The following is an 18,030-nucleotide window of genomic DNA, read 5'->3' as shown; positions in this document are numbered from 1 at the left end:
CCCCCCCCCAGCTGTGACTGAAATCTGCATCACCCCCCCAGCTGTGACTGAAATCCAAATACATCTGCAGTTGGTCAACCACAACCACTGCAACCACCTTGCCCCCCAAAAGGGACACTGACCACTGGACGATAGATATCCAACATGCCCAGGAAGAGCTTCTTCAGCAGCTATACCACCCCTTTCTTCAAAGTGGTGGGCATCACACCCTCCTAGTGAGGGAACAACTACTCCTGCACCCACCCAAATCAGCAGTTTCCCACTACGAAGTATGGGCAGGGTCAAGAGACCACATGCTTGGTTAGCGGAATTCCTGCAAGCATCTTGCCCACGTTCTCAGACTGCAAGAACTGCAACTGATCCCACAAACGTAGAACAGACAATGCTCCAATAGCTTTTCCAAGGTCTGCTCCAACATGGCCCTGAGTTTGGAATGGACACAGCAGGCTGATGTCTAATACCCATGGATGATGGATACTAACCCCAGCCCCATTGCCATGTGAAAAAGCTCCATTGGGCAGTTCACTAATGATGCAATGGTCATCACCCAGTCCCATTTCATTGCCCAGAGCTATTTGGAAAACAACAGTGCCTTCTGGACTCTACTTAACTGAAGAGGGCCCTCGGGAGCGATCCTGCCATTATCCCCACCACATCTCACCATTCCAGAGAGTTCAGGAATTATTTGCAATGCAGGCAGAGACAGGTCAAAACATTGTGCTGCCCAAAAAGCTTGTTTTTATTTTAAAATATTGCTATCTAGCAACAATTCAGGCAATAATAACTCTTTATTAGCTTGAGGGAGAAAGTGTTTGACATATGTAGATGTTTTCCAGGCACAGACTACAAGACCGTCTGTTTTTATCAGGTAAACATTAGTAATACTGTGAAATAAATGCATGTTTTTTTTAAAAAAATATTCAAATTACAAGGCTGTTACATAGTTACTTTTGTGAAACAGCATTTTACATAGATTATCTGTAGGAGTAGAAAGTGTGATGCCGCAAGAGAACAGAAATTTTGGATGTGGGATGCTTGAATTCTTAATTCAGCCAGAAGATTCAAACCTGAATTCATCCATGCTTGCTGTAGAACCAACTTTAGTTATTGTGAAGACGAAGTAGAAAGAAAGTAGGGCATTTTAGAATTTTTAAAATAAATTAATCCTGAGGCACATTTTGGTCCCTTCAGCAAGTCAGCAATCTAGCCAGATGCAACAACAATCTTGCACAATATAGTTTAATCAATTTTCCAATGAAAACTTGCAATTTATGCTGAAGTCAATTTGTCTAGTACCTCTTAATACCCACCAGAAGTATTATTGAGAACAAAGTCAAAGCACACATCCTCCATGGGTGGTTGGATGGTATCCACCGCCATTTACTCTCCCATAAAAAGAGATGGCATAAAAAATTGTAAACTGCAAGAATGAGATAGTCTACTCAGTTTCTACAAAAATGAGAACACATGACTCAAGCTAAATCTGGAAACAAATAAGTCTCCTTCCATTCTTACATACACCATAATGCAAGCACAGCAGCTTGTAGTGAAACCTATGTCAGATGCCTACACATCCACTGAAACAGAACTAAGTAATTGGCAACTCAGTCAGAATATACAAGTAAATCTTAGAGATGGAGAATCACATCAAAAAGGCAAGCTGATGTATCAGCATTTAATAAGTTTGTCCCTCCAAAGGATAAAGGGAAAACCAGGAGCAAGTTTACTCATATCATTGCTGGTAATAGTCCGTCCCGTCCCCGTCCCCCCCCCAAAAAATGCACTAGCAATTTATGTACTATTCTTGCTCTTGAAAAGTGCAATACATATATTTTTTGACTGCATACACAGAGTAATATTGCTCAGACTGCATGCAAAGTCAGAAGATCTGGTTAGTACTGGTACCTGGCAAACACACTTAAGGCTTTTAGATGGCTTAAAGAGTAGGAATCTTCAGGAAGTTAGTTACAAAGGCCAAATCTTTTAACACGGCAGAATTAACTTGCAAATCATTTATTGTTTTTAAGTCAATGAAATGTGTTAAAAGATGGTATCATCTTTAGTGTTATACAGGCAATGTGGTCAAGTGCAAGCACAGAACATCTGGAGCCACTACAACTGCTGGGGAGCAAGACCCCCTGTGCAGTTCCTGGTCATTTCCATGAGGTTTGCACAGGAGAACACCCCAGCAGATCTTGCTTAGCTAGCAGCATGCCCAGCAAAGGCAAATATTGGCTGTAGTTTTAAGTAAGGAGTTGACTAAAATATAAGGCAACAAAATAAGACCATCTACTTCTCTTTTTTTAAAAAAAAGAAAGACTGGGAAAGGGTGTTTTTTTTGCTTCTAAAATCAAGTAGAAACTAGTATGTATACAAAAGAATGGTACAACTTTGTGAAAGTCATATTTGTTTTCCCTTTAAGGCAATTTCGAAGTATTTATTATAATATGTAAACTCTTGAAGACCCTGGCAGGACTACCATATAAGCACAACACAACTTCCGTGGCACTGATGGGTGGCATTCAACTAAGTTTTACTTGGAGTAGATCCATTTAAATTTACAGACATGACTATGTCCAGATGTTCCACACAATCACATTTGCTAATAACCAAGTAGCCTTTTCATAGTCTTCTAGAGTTTTGAAAGTTTCTTCACAAACATGTCACCATAGAATACACAATTAAGAGCTCACTTCCTGCAATAAAGTATGCCAGTGACTATGGCCAATACTGAGCTTACCAGCATTTAAGGAGCTGTGGGAACATGATTAACACTCCTCTCACCATCTAACCAGAGACTACAGATAGCTAGCTCTGTGTGATCAGCGAAGCAATTCCAGGAGTCTTTAAAGTAGCTGATCTTTTAAACTTGGGAGAAGTCAACTTCAGTCTTGTGCGGCCTATTTTCCACACCACTAATTGGTTTTAAAATTTATAAAGCACAAATACATACTCCGATGTCTCAACTGTTATGGAATAATTTACCTGTGTTCAGTGATCTCAAGTATACACTCACTTAACATAAGAAGTGCTTTGCTGGATTAGATCACAGCCAATCAACGTTTCTGCAAGAATCCCAGTATCATTGGTCCAACAAGCAGACCACAGCCTACCCTTCTGGCCATTCCTGCTCCATTTACTCTCTCTAGATTTCATTCCCCTGAGAACTCCCACCAAGGAAGACAGTCTACAATATCCCCTCCACCAGCTATAGCCAAAGGAATAGCCAGACATCACATCTTGGTAAGAGGGCAGGGAACAACTATTGATCAAAGCTGGCTAGGGAAAAACATATCCCATCCCAGTAAAGCCAGACTTCGGATTTGCATCCTTTTATTCTGTTTCAGTTGGAAGCCAAGTTGCTACACAGGGCATCAAAGCCTCGACCATCACTGGAGATCCTACACAGCTCTGTAAGCTAGAAGGCTATCTTCAGAGCCATAGGGACTAGAAATTGCTTTCTGCCACCACCAATTCTGGGTAAAGGCTTCAGCATCCTCAGAATGCTAAGCTTTAAAATGAAGGCAACCACCACCACCTGTAGTCTGGGTAGAATCCACATAGGATTAGAAACAGGTGGTCCCATAGAGAAAACGTAGCTTTAACTGCTGTCACTGGGGAAAGGCTCACTGTGAACTATTTTTGGTGGACTACATCTTCAGAAGCCAATGCATTTAGTATGGAACTTAGTGTTGGCTTTAGCATCCTAAAGCAAACGAAAATACATGGCAAAAGAATACAGGCCTTCTTGGGTTGCTGAGGGAAGGGAGAACTTCCACAAGTTAGCACTGAAGTGTAACCATTTGCTTACTTACCACACTTACTCTGAGGGAGACCAAGTAACTGAAGGCTAGCGGTAAATTTCTTCTAGCAGACTTACTTTATCAGATTTAACTGCACTGGTAATTGCTGGATATTTAGGCATACATCCCCCCCATTTGTACTGATAAAGAAATATGCCTGAATGGACACCACCAGTAGCCTCTTAAGACAGGAGGACTTCCACATTCATATCCATATTCACCAAAATCCTACCATTCATTTCTGCATCAGTTAGAGCCCTTTAGTAGGTTTATTAACAAAAGGCCATAAAACTGACAATTCATTTGACAGATGATGCTGAAGAGCTGATGTGTTGTATGAGGGCTTAAGATTCTTGACTCCTTCTATTAGGCTCCAGGCACCAAATGGCAATGATCTTTTTGTTATTGAAGGCTTGGTCTGCCTCAGTAATTTAAAAGGCAAACATTCTGCATCACTTAGCAAAGTGAGAGTCCTGATATTCTGGTCATAAATCTAAAGAACACCACAGTTGTAATCAATACTGGAGGAGGGGAATTATTAAAACCAGCAATAACATTAGGAAGGACATTAATTAATACTGTGTGCGTGTGTGTGTGTGTGATTATTAAAACCAACAGTGACATTAGGAAGCCCCCAGGATACCAGCTACAAAGAGGCAAAATAAAATGGAAAGGTAAACAATGCCTTGTAATGTTATCTACAAAATGGCACTGTTTTGCACTATAAAAGATGTGGATTTCCTAAAAAGCTACACTTTGTCAAGGCCTAGCCCACAGCATGAATGTAAGTCAAGGGAAAATACTGACTAGTCTAAGCAAAACAGAGTGCCTTGAATCAAATGTTTAAGAACAATTGACTAAAGACAGCATCCTATTTACACTTGTCTGGGAGTAAGTTCCAGTAGCTCAATGTTCCATTGAGTATACATGCATACAATTGCACTGTAAAGGCAGTATTAAATTGAACTGGGGTATAGATAAAACCATTATTTACCACAGAACTTGCAGTAATGCATTCTAATACCACTATCTGTAACGTGTTTTTAACATGTATATACTTAAGTCACATTATTTACTCAAGCTAAAGGCAATCTTGGGTGTAATAAAGCTAGCTTTGTTTATGGACATTATCCATTATACAACATTAAAAACCTTGTAAACTGGAAATAAACAAATTTAGGAAAAAGATAAATGTTATTCCCCCCCCCCCTGAAAAAAAAGAACCAGTTCAAAAATGTGATCCTAGAAGACACATAAAAATATTTTCAGTGGAGTTGATGATTATTAAATATGCGTATCAAGGAAAAATAAAATCCTGAATTCTCAGTTTTCTTCCCAACTTGGCTGTTTCCTTAATATCAAAAAATCAAAGGAAGAGCGATAAAAAACAATGGAATTGGTCAATGGTAGAAGAAAGCTAATGTGTAGTATGTTCTTACAGTATCCACACTGGAAGTGTCTGTAGAATTAGAAAATGGTCACTAAAGTTATGGTTGAAAAAACTTCTTTGGCACTATGAAACAGAAGAGATGGGATTAAGAGGGGATCCCATCTGGGTGAGTACTTTATCCAGCCACTGAAGAGGCCCATGAAGATGGATTTCTATCCAGCATGGAGTGCTTGTAACATCTTGCCGATGATATTCCGCTCCCCATCCCTACAAAAAATGGGCAGACATTTAGTGTATATCCAAGAATTGCTCTTAAAACAGCCAGTGTTGATTAGTCTAGTAAATTCATTAGAAATTTAAAAATGAGAACAGAAATTGTGTGGTGGCGGCAGCGGGAGGCCCCAATAGCTAAAGTGGTGCCTCGGGTTAAGAATGGTTTCAGGTTAAGAACAGACCTCCGGAACGAATGAAGTTCTTAACCCGAGGTACCACTATATAGGTTTATGGAGGGATGGCAGGATACCATATGCTTCTATTCCTCCCACAGAAAAAATCCTACTGTTCAGTAGGATTCCCGGTATACGTTGTCTACTAGGTTTTGCAGATGGAGAAGAATGAGGGTTTATTCAAACGAAGCCTCATCCTATTGGAAAGGCCTGCAAATGACGATTGAGAGAATGCACCTGTTCAATTGACACCTGCTTTCGAGCCTGTTACACCGACAAGGACATGCTTGTTTGAAATACAGGCATTTCTCCATTTATGCGCACTCTATTTGCACGCAACCAGAAGCGGTACCCAGAAACAGGGTCACTTGGTCAACCAAGCTCCACAGTCCCTTTGGCTCCCCCAAGCCAGAGGCAGCAGAGCTGGCCCAGCTGATGTACTACTCAGTTAACCAGCCCAGCTGACGCATGGAGGAAGCTGCGCAAGCTCCGTTTGGCTCACACAAGCTGGAGGGGTGGCGGGACTTGGTTGAAGAGGACTCTCTAGGGTGCTCCCCATTTTACACAATTTTGTGCATGCGTGTGGGCCCCCAGAACGGAACCCCTGCGTAAATGGGGAGTTGCCTGTAACAAAGAATCCAAACTCCCTCTGCATCATTCCCCATTCTGAGGGACGGTGGGTTACCTCTGTGACTTTTCTAGATTACATATGCGGATGAAGCCCTCAAAGCCACAGAAGATTTTCCATTAAAGTTATTGTCCTGGGGAATATGCTTCAAAAATCACTCAAACACACAAGTTATAGCAGGTTCAGACACGCCCACGCCCCTTACCTTCACAAAACTCATCCGAATTGTGCACATTTTGGTGAGCTCGTATACTGCCTCAAATCCATGATTGACCGACTGAGCTAGAAGCTGAGCAAATTCCTGGTTGTTAAAAATTTTCAGGCTGCAGCCGCTAGGAATTTTGCAGACAGTTGTAGGGTGAAATCCATGATGGTAGTTGCAATTCCGACTCTGTACAAATATGCTGCTGTCACTCAGGCATTCGGCATAGACTTCACCACCAACATAGTAGAGATGGACACCTGGAGTCAGGGGAGTGAGAGAAACCCAAACATTTAACAGGGTTATTTGCAAAAATGTTACAGATGTCAGAAAGTCTAGCCGAGTTCCTATTTTTAAAAGGCTCCAGCAGGAATGGTTTCCAGTTATTCTAACACATCGGAGTATCTTTGCATTTCTACCACTGAATATCAGCCACTAGATGTCCTCCTTCCATGAATCAAAGAATAAGAGTCTTCAACAAATAATTTTTTTAACCGAGATTACCTAAATATTGCTGGCATTCTATTACTAGGAAACTGTTATTCAGAATCATGAGCCATTTGGCAGGTTAGATCAAAGCATCTGATCAGAAGGCTGCAAGATTTGTCTTTGGTGTGCAATCTGTAGAATCACGCTATATGTGGGTGTGGAGATTTGTTCACTGAAAATGCTTCTTTTAGAAACATTAGGTGGTATTCAGCTACTTTTTACTCATAGCAGACCCAGTGAAATTAATGAACATGACAAAGTTAGGTGAAGGAAGGATTCTTATGATCACACAAAGCACATTTCTATATTACCTTTTCCAATGTGTCTCCTGGTGTTCTCAATCGTTGAGTTGCGATTCACATTGGAGAGCAAACCTAAGCAGAACCTGTTCTTGTTATTAGAAGGATCTGTAAAACCGTCTACTAAAATACTAGTGGAAGATGCAAGAAATGCCTCCCCAACTCGATTGTTTAATTCATAATACACAATTGAACACCAGTGCTTGGGCTCTTCATAGGCCACAGGGTGAACATCTATGAACAAAAGCAAAACATACGGATTTCAGTATTTCCAACACCTAAAGCAATAGTCTCTCCCATGCAGTAATAGTTATTAATGCCTTTATTCCTAGGAGCTCAAAGAGTTTCATGGATACCCCATCCAAAATATTCCAACAGCTCTGCAAAGTAAGCTAGTCCCACAAGAAAGATGGGGAACCAAGTCTCTGATGACAGTGGCATGGCATAGTTCATGTTCACAAGCACTACATTACGCCAACTTGGGACCATGAAAAATAATTTGTTTTAATCATGCTGAATTACTTATTTCTTTAAACAGCTCAAGTCCATAAAAATGGAGTTTCAAGAACGTGGCCATTTAAAGCGCCCACACTTCGAAACGAAGACCGTCTTCATATATACACAATTAAAAATTATTAGTTTGGCTGACTGGTTGTTCACTGAATACTGAAATATTCAATACATGCAGCAGTTTATTCTGAAATGCTGATAACTTGGTCCAACCCTGGGCTCCTTTGGGAGGAAGGGCAGGCTACAATTATCTTTTGCTCCACCTATAAAGGTCCCTCTGGTGCTGCTCTGTCCACATCCCTGCAAACTCACTACGTATCCAACCCTCAAACACTAACATCCTCAACCCATAACACAATTACCCATGGCTGAAAAGCAAAATTGCATGCTGCCCATCCAAAGCCTTCAGTGCCAATGTGCTTTTAAAGGGCAGGGATAAGTGGCAGCTGGAAAAAGAAGCCCTTTTGATTGGTAGGCTATTCTCTTCTCTATAGAATTTCAACTGCACAATATTGACAAGTCCACAAAATGCATTGTTCACCTCACCTCTACTGGAAATATTTGGCATTATCTGAGAGATCATATTATTGCTTGTGTCCATAGACTGTGAATTATCTTGCCCCATTTGATCTTCAGGAGGCATATATGCTGGTGGTGGTGTATCTGCTATAAAGAAAAATAAGGAATTTGAGCAAAGTGAGAACATTTAATCCAGCCTAATCACAGCTCGTTACCCCTACAAAATCAATTGTTCCTCCCACTTCAGGGTCATCCTTCCTTACTACCTCCTCACTCTCCACCTTCCATTTTTCTGCTCCTTTGAAATCTTTCTCTATAAATAAACTGCTTTCTAAATACTTGGTTGACCAGATTGTCTGTGTTTCTTTCCCCTATGTGCACATGTACTTTCCCCACCATACAGCCCTCTGGGCCACAACCTAACCAATTCTTCCTGCTCTAGTGATCATCATCAGGAGGGCAGTCTTGGTCAGGTTCTCATACTGAGACTATTAACTAAAAATGCTTGGAAGCAGTGTCACCAACATCAATGGGATCAAACAAAAATCAGTGTATTTAGAACAACCTATAAGATGTTGCTTCCAATTTTGCCATTGCAGTGATTTACCACTCCCTAGTTCCCTGCCCTTCTCTTTTCTGGTTAGGATTGCACTGTAAAGCCACCTGGTCTTCCCCTCCCTATATGCTTCATGTGTGTGAGTGCGTGCTTGGAGTTTAATGTGGAGGATCATTTAAGCTTCCGATTCCCATTTCACAGTCTGAAGTGGCACTGTTCCCAGATTGTTGTACCTCTGTCACTGCTGTAACTCCCAACTTCCCTGTTTCTCCTATTCTAAAACAAACAAAACCTCACACCCCTTGACCCATCTTCCCTTGTGAATTCCTGCCCAATTTACCTCCATCTCCAAACTCCTGAAATATGCCTCTTTGCATCCCCATCCATTTTCCTAAAACTGCCCTTGCCAAAAAAAAAAGCCTACCAATTCAATTATCTCTGCAGTCTTAGTCATCACTGCAGCATGTGATGTATAGCTGATGACTCTTGCCCTAAGACCCCACTTAGCTTTTCACCTGTATAATCATTCTTTTGATCTCTACATATGGGGAGACACTTCCTCATGGATCTGTTTTTAGCTCTCTTGCTGTCCTCCCCCTACAGCCTCTCACCAGGTGTATCCCACTCCATGAGTTTCAGTACCATCTATAGGCTTCTGATAGCGTTCTTCATCTTTACCCTGAATTTCCTCCCTTCATCCAATCTCCCATCTCCAAGTACTTTTCATATTTTGGTTTGGATGTTTTGTCAACATCTCAAGTTCAATATGTGGAGGCCAAACTTCTTCTTCTTCTTTTTTTTTTTAAGAATATTTTATTAAGATTTTTGAATAAAAATGCAAAGATAAAGAAACAGAATAACATATATCATAACATACTTTCTTAACATCTTTGGACTCCCTCACACCTCCCGCTCCCATTTGCATCGTTGTCAATTCTTGCCCGCAATTTATCATCTTGTTTACACTCTTGTGTCAGGTTCATTTAAATATAATCTGTTAGTTCTCCAATAGGTTTATAATTTTTCCTCAAACTTACTTATCATCTTAATTCCATCTAATTTAGTGGTGCACAATTATTTATGATCTAGCATCCTTTCTTAACATTCAACCAAATTGCAATGTTTTTTTAAATAAATCTTGAATTTCTTCCAATCTTCTTCGACCCTCTCCTCTCCCAGGTCTCGGATTCTGCCAGTCATCTCAGCTAGTTCCATATAGTCCATCAGTTGCATCTGCCACTCTTCCAGCGTGGGTAGATCTTGAGTTTTCCAATTCTTAGCGATGAGTATCCTTGCTGCCGTTGTTGCGTACATGAAAAATGTTCGGTCCTTCTTTAACACCTTCTGACCGACAATGCCCAAAAGGAAGGCCTCTGGTTTCTTAGTGCCAAACTTCTTATCTTTCCTCTCAAGCCCTTCTTTTATAACCTCGCTCTCCATGTCCAGTGACATTATCGCCATCCACCCTGCTGAGTAGGCACATAGCCTTGGCTTTCTCTTTGACTTCTCTCTTCCTTTACCACATAATCCGCAATTTAGTGTATATTACTGCTGTGCAAAGTTAGTGCTCTCTTTGTAACATTACAGAAAAAACAAACAAATAAGAGTCGTCTCTGTCACCTCAGCAAAAAATCTGGCCCATGCCCTGGTCTTTATTTTATTATCTGAAATGTTTTTTGGGTGTTTCCAAGAGACATACATTACAGTGCATATACAAGAAACCAACTTTTTTAAAAATAAACCCCGGGCCAATACAACAACATGGCAGACCGAAGCGATCATCAAGTCGCAGCACAGGTGTGGGGAACCTCCAGATGTTACTGAATTACAATTCCCATCAATCCCCCACAACACGGACAATGGCCAGGGATGATGGGACTTGTAGTTCACTGACACCTGGAGGCTGAAAGGTTCCCCACACCAGTTTTAGCAGTTCATATCCACTAACACTAGCTAATTTCAAAGGCACCCATGAGTTTGTGGAGGAACCATTCATGGGAATCCTCAACTAATGTGCGGAGTGGGTCCAGGCTCTAGTTTTGCCTAGACTATGGAAATCTACTACTTCCTGACTTTCTATTGCCTTGACTTTGTCCTCTCACCTTTATCCAGAACTGTTATCAAAAACATTCACCTCTCTCACCACTCTGACCATGTGATGCCCTTCCTTGAATTTCTACACTCCCTTCCTGTTTATTCCTAGAGCCAGCATAAATTTCTCACCCTTATTTTCAAACCCCACCAAAGCCTTGCACCACCTGATCTTTTTGCTTTTATATCCCAACAAACATTATACCCACTCATTCAGCTTCACCATGCTTGGCCAACCTAGGAAGCAACACAACTTTTTCTCCCTCACATTTATGAAAGGAACCCCCTCTCAGAATGCTTCCATGATATCACCTATTTTACTACATTCACAACACACTCTCAGAAACCCCACCTTTTCCATGAAGACTTTGGGCACAACCTCCTAGTTCCTATGTTCTCCATAACTAAAGTAAAAGTACATGCAACTCCAATAATCATACAATCTTCTCCTGCATGCCTCACTTCCATTCCCCTCTTTTTCCGCAATTGTCTCCCTAGTGTCGCTGTCTACATTAAGTCTCTGGGACACAGATCTTTCCTCTCGTTGTTTGTGTAGCACCATGCATATGGGTCACACTAAATAAATAACAGTAGAATGGTTTATGCTTTCTCTAAACTCCTAGTCTTGTGTCTTCTGTCCCACTACACATTCAAATCAGAAGTGTATGCAGAAATACATAAAACAGCAAAATTCTCAAATAGCTGAATTATTTGTTTTCTTTAATTTTCTTTAATTCCTTCACAAGATTAATTCCAAAGCTTCAAATGATGTGTCCTCAATAAATATGACAAAATGCATAGCAGGAATTCTGAAATGTAATTCTAACTCCCTCTCGCTTCATACTACAAGTTTTACTTTTCAATTAAATTCACACAGAGAGGCTTTTACCTGGTAGCTGAAATGGACTAGAAGGTCCGGAACTGGCTGGCGAATTTGGGTAAGTACTGCCGCCTGGAGAAGGTGGATACGGACTACTTGGAGAAATGGGAAATGGAGTGCTGTTAGGCTGCTGGAACGAATCTGGAAAAGTAGCATTGTGTGGCATGTGTGGTTCATTGTGACTCAGGTTCCTGAACTGAACCAGAAGGCTATGCTGTGGGTTGAATTCACTATGCCTTGGCACCAATACTGGAGGTAGAACTGAAAAGAAAGAAAACAATATAAACCTAAGATTAGTGTTTTTAGTTAACAGCCCTGAAGACGTCCGTTTGTCTACAGCAGTAGAAGTGCTAAGTGCTGAAGACACAGAGACAGAAGAACGTGCCTTAAGCACACACTGTCAAAACACTGGGAAAATCTAGTTGCATGTCCCATAGCAATCCAACAAGACAAGAGGTGTCTCTCACTGACAAATGGTGAACAGCGGGGGGGGGGGGGATTTCCAGGCCATGGGGCACATTGCATTCTGAGCAGCTTTTGGGGGCCCACATGCCAGTGATGGATAAGGTCAGAGCAAAAAAAGCTTGCTTCTATGTTTATTATCAGAAATCATGTTTCAAAAAGCATAGAGTTTAACAGATGGACAATGCAAGGTAGACATATAGCATCAATGTTCCCCAAGACAAAAGAAACCTCAAGGACCGCCTCTCCCCATGTGGGCCTACCAGGACCCTGCAATCATCATGATGCCCTTCTTTGTGTGCCTGCTCCACAAGAGGTCCAGAGGGTGGAAACAAAAGAACAGGCCTTTTCCGCAGTGGTTCCCTGTTTGTGGAACGCTCTTCCCCAGGGTGGCTCAGCTGGCACCCTCATTATACACCATTAGGTGCCAGACTAAAACATTCCTCTTCAACATCCTTTATCCTTTTAAATGTGGGGTTTTTGGGGAGGGGGCATTTGTTTGGTTTGTTCTTGGTTTTACTGCGTATTTTGAACTTGTATTTTTATGCTGTGAACCACCCTGAGATCTTCAGATGACGAGCGTTATACAAATTTAATAAATAATAACTTCACTTTGTAAAAGTAAGTTCAGATACACCAATCTTCCTCATATTCACCTGACAGCAAACCTATACGTGCTTTCCTGGGAGTCAAGTCTCACTCAACACAATGGCACTCTCTTCTAAGTAGACATGCACTGTAAATCACATTACAGTTTGAACACTTTGTGATGAAAGCAATGCCATAACATTCAAACACACCTGGGCTCTCTACCCTTTTGTAATGATATGGATTGATGCAGACTTCCTTCTGCTTAGATCCAAAAGGAAATTCACAAACGTCCAACGGCTTCAGCTCGTGATGACTCTGCAGGTCAGGCCAACGCCAAACACGACAGTAAATAACATGAGGAAGGCCCTTGCGGTGAGAAACTTGAAGCCGCCCATCTAACGAACGAGGAATAGTAACGCATTTACTGGGTTGTCCAGGACTGCTCAGTGCTTTCTCCAGCTCTTCCATGGCTCCTTTTTTCTTTTTCAGTTTTTTAACCAGAGCATCAACTGCTTTTTCTGCCCATTTTTCCTCTTCATCGCCTTGTTTCCAGCCCAAAAGACGCTTTACAGCTGGGCTAGTAAAAGAGAACAGGCTGGCCATTGACGTCATTTGACAAGTGTTCAAGCAAGTTTTGGAACTAAACTGAAGATTCTCAGGCACAACAGCAGCTGGGTAGCTGCTGCTGTACAGCAGCAACTGGGTTTTTTCTTTAATCCAGTGAAGTTTCTTCTTAGGCCTGTTAGAAATAATTACAGTCCATTAGTTGTTGCCATCTAACCAGAGAGACTAAGACAAAGAGATAAAGGCTAACTAGGAACTTATAAAGGCTATTCCATTTATATCACACACTATAAAGTAGATTCAGTAATTGGTTTTTAATATTTCCCATTTTCACACTACATACAAGCCAAAAGGGTTGTATCTACTTCAGTCATGCTTACAGCAGACCCACTGAAATCAAGTCATGATTTCTCTAAGCACGAATAAGACTGCAGTCCTAACCCCACTTAGGTGGGAGTGAGCCCACTAAATTCAGCATATCTTAGTTCTGAGTAGTCATGGTCAAGACTGTGCTGTAAGTCTGAAACCAACCCAAAGATTGATGTCTCTTATTAGGACAGTTACATCTATTAGGAGGAAAGCTTCAATACATTGGTGGTTCAGAAGAACACTAGTAATTAATAACTAAGCACTATGTAACAGAACTAGTGCAGTGCAATGTGAAAGAACCAGTTTAAAAGTCACTTCTGTTCTCCTTATGTGTTTTAAGTCCTGTGTCAAAACCAAAGAAATGCATATTAAGAGCTGCGTTGGAATAAATACCAATTGCTCGTTGCTTCAAAACAGTTATATTATATATTAAAACATCACAGGTAACAGTAACGAATTGCTCCTTTTATATTACCAACAAGGACCAACTGCAACTTAAAAAAAAATAAAAAATTAAAGGGGAGTAATGATGACAAACGGAACTAGTGTGCTGTGGCAACATGTTGATAAGACCTCATAAAATCCCAGAAGAATACTCAACAAGTACAGACGCAGACAATAGGCAGCTGGCAAAAAGCAAGCACTAAACAAAGAAAAAGGATGTCAATAACAAAGTGAGTTCCGGTTCTGCTACAGAAACTGCCAAATATTGTCATTGGGACTTCTGATAAACCATAGCAAGTCAAAACAGCTAGCTTGCTCTGGAACATTTTCAGTCTCACCCCAAATCTGTAATACTCAGCAAAGGAAAGCTAGGTGCTTCCCTGTTACCTACCTTGTTACATATGAAAACACACATAGGAACAGCAGCTACCTGATTTGCTAGGCAAGAGAACACAGCAAAGCATTGTGCTCCCTTCCTCATCAGAAGGAAGCCACTTTCCAACATCTGCAGTCTGTCACCTTCATCTCTCCAGAAGTGGGACTGCAGTTTGCATGCCTAGACAAGATGCACACAAAGTGCACCCAGAAGCAGAACTCACCTGTATCGCTCACCATGCTTCCCTAGTTAAGAAAACTGATATGGGTGCCACGGTTGCTGCCAATCCCAAGTATACACTGCGTATGAGCAATATGCCCTCCAGGCGTTGCTGGAGCACACACCTCCCACCATCTCTGAACACTGGCCACGCTGGCTGGGACTGCTGGGAGTTGGAGTCCCAACATCTGGAGGACACCATATTGGCTGCTCCTCCTATCGCATTACCACAACAAACCAAATGCAGGACCCAAGGGGGAAAGGGATGCGGCAATTCCCCCAGCCAACATCCAGCCTTCCTGAACAAGATGCCTCTGTCCTAGGGGTGCACCTTGGGGGCTCACACGCCTGAACACAAAGCAAAAAAAACCATTGCATGCAGAAAAACGTGGGGTATGTGTTTGTCTGGAGGAAAGAGAACGGAAATCCATTCAGTCGCGATAGATAAAGAGTCCCCACCTAAACTTCCAAGCACGGGCCTGGAGCATGCTTTGCACCCCATTTGCTGCAGAAAAAAGCTCCAGCCAATGCATTCCCCCCAAAAACCATTTTGTACGTTGCAGCAGCCCCACATAACGTACTCCTGTTTGGTACTAGCGCAGGCCGCGCAGCCAGGCTGGAGTCACACTCGTGGGAGGGGGGCTGGAGGGGGGGGTTAGAATCTGCCGGCCGCTTGCTAGCTTGCTTACTCACGAGGAGGCTCTTCCTCTCTTGCTTCCCTTGCGCGCGCACACACACACCACACAAAGGGAGCCTCCGTCGCGGCGCGAGGCCGGGCTCTGCGCCTTCTCCCCAAGCCAACTGCGGCTCCCCAGCCCGCCGCGCTTGAAGCGAGAAGAACCCTCCGCGGAAGCCGAGTTCAGGGGGGGAGGGGAGAGAGAGAGCGGAAGGAACGAGCGGAGGCTCCTCCTGCCTCCCCCCCCCCCCGTGCCTCCAAAGAAACCTACTTACCGCCCGACGAGCGGCGAAGGAGGGCAGGAGAAGCCCCAAGCCAAGGGGACCACGGTCGGATCGGAGGGGGGGAAGAAGAGGAGGAGGAGCCGAGCAGGCTCACGAGAGCAAAGAGCTCACGTGACCAGCAAGAGGCAAGCGCTGGCTGGCTCGGCCTGCGCTGCCACTCAGCCGCCTTCGGCCAGTGGCGTGCGAGGAGGGGAGGGCGGGAGCTCGCTGTAGTTGGGCGGGGGCAGAAGGAGAGGCGGCGTGAAAAAGCGGGTTGCTTTCGCTGCCGCGCGCTTTTGGGTGGAGAAAGCAATAGGCGATTCACCTGAGGATGTTTACTAGCACTTTGTTTAGATCAGTACTCGCAGTTGCATATACATTTATATTAATTTTTGTTTTTTTTTAATTAAAGTTTTACAATCACAAACGTACAACATAAAGACAAGATTCCAGAGAATCTCCTGGACTTCCCTCCTCCCCTTTGTGGGTCCTATTATTAATCACATCCTCCTGCATCTTTTATAATCAAATCTTTTACATTTCCATTATATCCAAAATTCACCATTAAACTACAAGTGTTATTCAGATCCTATTAACGATTTTAACTGTTTACAATGGTTTTTAAGGTAAATGATAACTTTCCGATTTCTGATTCTTTGGTCATTTTTGCCATTTTGGCGTAGTCCATCAATTTAATCTGCCATTCTTCTCTGGTTGGGACTTCGTTCGTTTTCAATCTCTGGGCCAATAACATTTGTGCAATTGGTCGCATACATAATATTTTCTGATCCCTTGGGATTTTGGTAACTACATATACATTTATATTTCTGGCATCTCTTTTTCTAGGAAAATAGCAGGGGCGCCGACTTATAAAAAATATTGGGGGGGCCCATACCGGGGTCCTGCCCCGGGAAGTTTTCTAAATTTTAGATGAAAATTAGTGAGTTTTAAAGTTTTTAAAAAGTATTTTAGAGTCATATGATCAACATTAGAACCCTGAAAACTCGACTCTCTATAACTCCACACTCCGGGAAACTCGACAAGCCTGAAACACTTTTTGGCTTTGAAAAAAGAAACAAAACATAAACACGCACGGTATTTTCGTAAAAAGCTAATTTAATTTACAGTAACAATTATGCTTATAGACTATTACAGAGCAGTGAATATATAGCTCTGAAAAGACTGAAATGATATTTAAATAAATCCTAAACTATCATTAAAAGAATAAAACATAAAATATTGCTGTCGCACAGTAATAGCACTTTGATTAATAAGTGAAATAGCTAATTTAAGCTTACTTTGAATAAGGCTGAGGGTTCATTAAATAAAAATAATATCTCAAAGTTAATGCTTTAATACAGTTAATACAGTTAATACAGTATGCCTAATACTGTATGTAAATACAGTAATACTGTATGTAAATAACGGGCTTTAATTGGGTCTTACACCCTAAAAATATTTAAGTATTTGAAAATAACTAATACAGTACTATAGTAATATAGAAATACAGTACTAAACTAGTACTAATATTTCGAAACTGAAAATTTAACATTCTGTATGTATTTAATTCTCTATTTTATAAAGATTTTTAATATCTGACAGTGAGTTTGGAGTAGCCCAATGCAAAAATCCTGAGGATCCATGTGGATCCATGCTTTGCAACCACATTTTTGCACCACTGTGACCCTAGGCAACAGTGGGTGCGTGATTTTTTTGGTGCAAGATGTAGCCATGGACATGCTATGTGATCTGATGGTGAATTTGGGGTGACCCAGTGCAAAGATCCTGAGGATCCATGTGGATCCGTGCTATGTAACCACGTTTTTGCACCACTGTGACCCTAGGCAACAGTGGGTGCATGATTTTTTTGGTGCAAGATGTAGCCATGAGCATGCTATGTGATCTGATGATGAATTTGGGGTGACCCAATGAAAAAATCCTGAGGATCCATGTGGATCCGTGCTTTGTCACCACGTTTTAAATGGGGAGGGAAGGAAAAACACAGAAGGGACAAGAAGCACAAGAGGGGTGTGCGGAGAAGCAGCTGGCTAAGAATGCAGGGGAGGAGTTTAACGGGGTGGGGGGAAGGAAAGGAAGGCAAAAGTCCCCCCCCAAGCCAGCCCCCCCTCTCTCTCTCCCACCTGCGAGTCCCTAGAGCACGGAGAGGAGGAGGTGGTGGGCTGGAGCCTGCACGCAGTGTGACTAGGAAAGAATTAGAAGGAAGGACTTGATCCTTTCCTTAACCCTCTGCTT

At 42.1% G+C, this 18,030-nt stretch overlaps 1 protein-coding gene and 1 long non-coding RNA gene across 2 annotated transcripts; both read right to left on the bottom strand.

The window, feature by feature from the left end:
* Positions 1-715: 715 nt before the first annotated feature.
* Positions 716-15,958, bottom strand: SMAD5 (SMAD family member 5). Its single transcript, XM_083728572.1, has 7 exons — positions 15,790-15,958; positions 13,076-13,605; positions 11,823-12,074; positions 8,314-8,433; positions 7,270-7,491; positions 6,473-6,729; positions 716-5,460 (listed from the first exon to the last, which is right to left on the bottom strand). The coding sequence occupies exons 2-7, from the start codon at positions 13,476-13,478 to the stop codon at positions 5,317-5,319; spliced, it is 1,398 nt and encodes a 465-aa protein (XP_083584698.1). The 5' UTR covers positions 13,479-13,605; positions 15,790-15,958; the 3' UTR covers positions 716-5,316.
* LOC310839760 lies at positions 10,578-11,677 on the bottom strand. The gene is made up of 2 exons (XR_014561644.1): positions 11,246-11,677; positions 10,578-11,196 (listed from the first exon to the last, which is right to left on the bottom strand). It is a non-coding gene; the product is annotated as an uncharacterized lncRNA (long non-coding RNA).
* Positions 15,959-18,030: the final 2,072 nt, after the last annotated feature.

This window comes from Podarcis gaigeae, assembly GCF_964106915.1.
Source record: "Podarcis gaigeae genome assembly, chromosome: 2".
Lineage (NCBI taxonomy): Eukaryota > Metazoa > Chordata > Lepidosauria > Squamata > Lacertidae > Podarcis > Podarcis gaigeae.
Note: the sequence above shows the minus strand (reverse complement) of the source record. Positions and strands in the feature narration are given on the sequence as shown.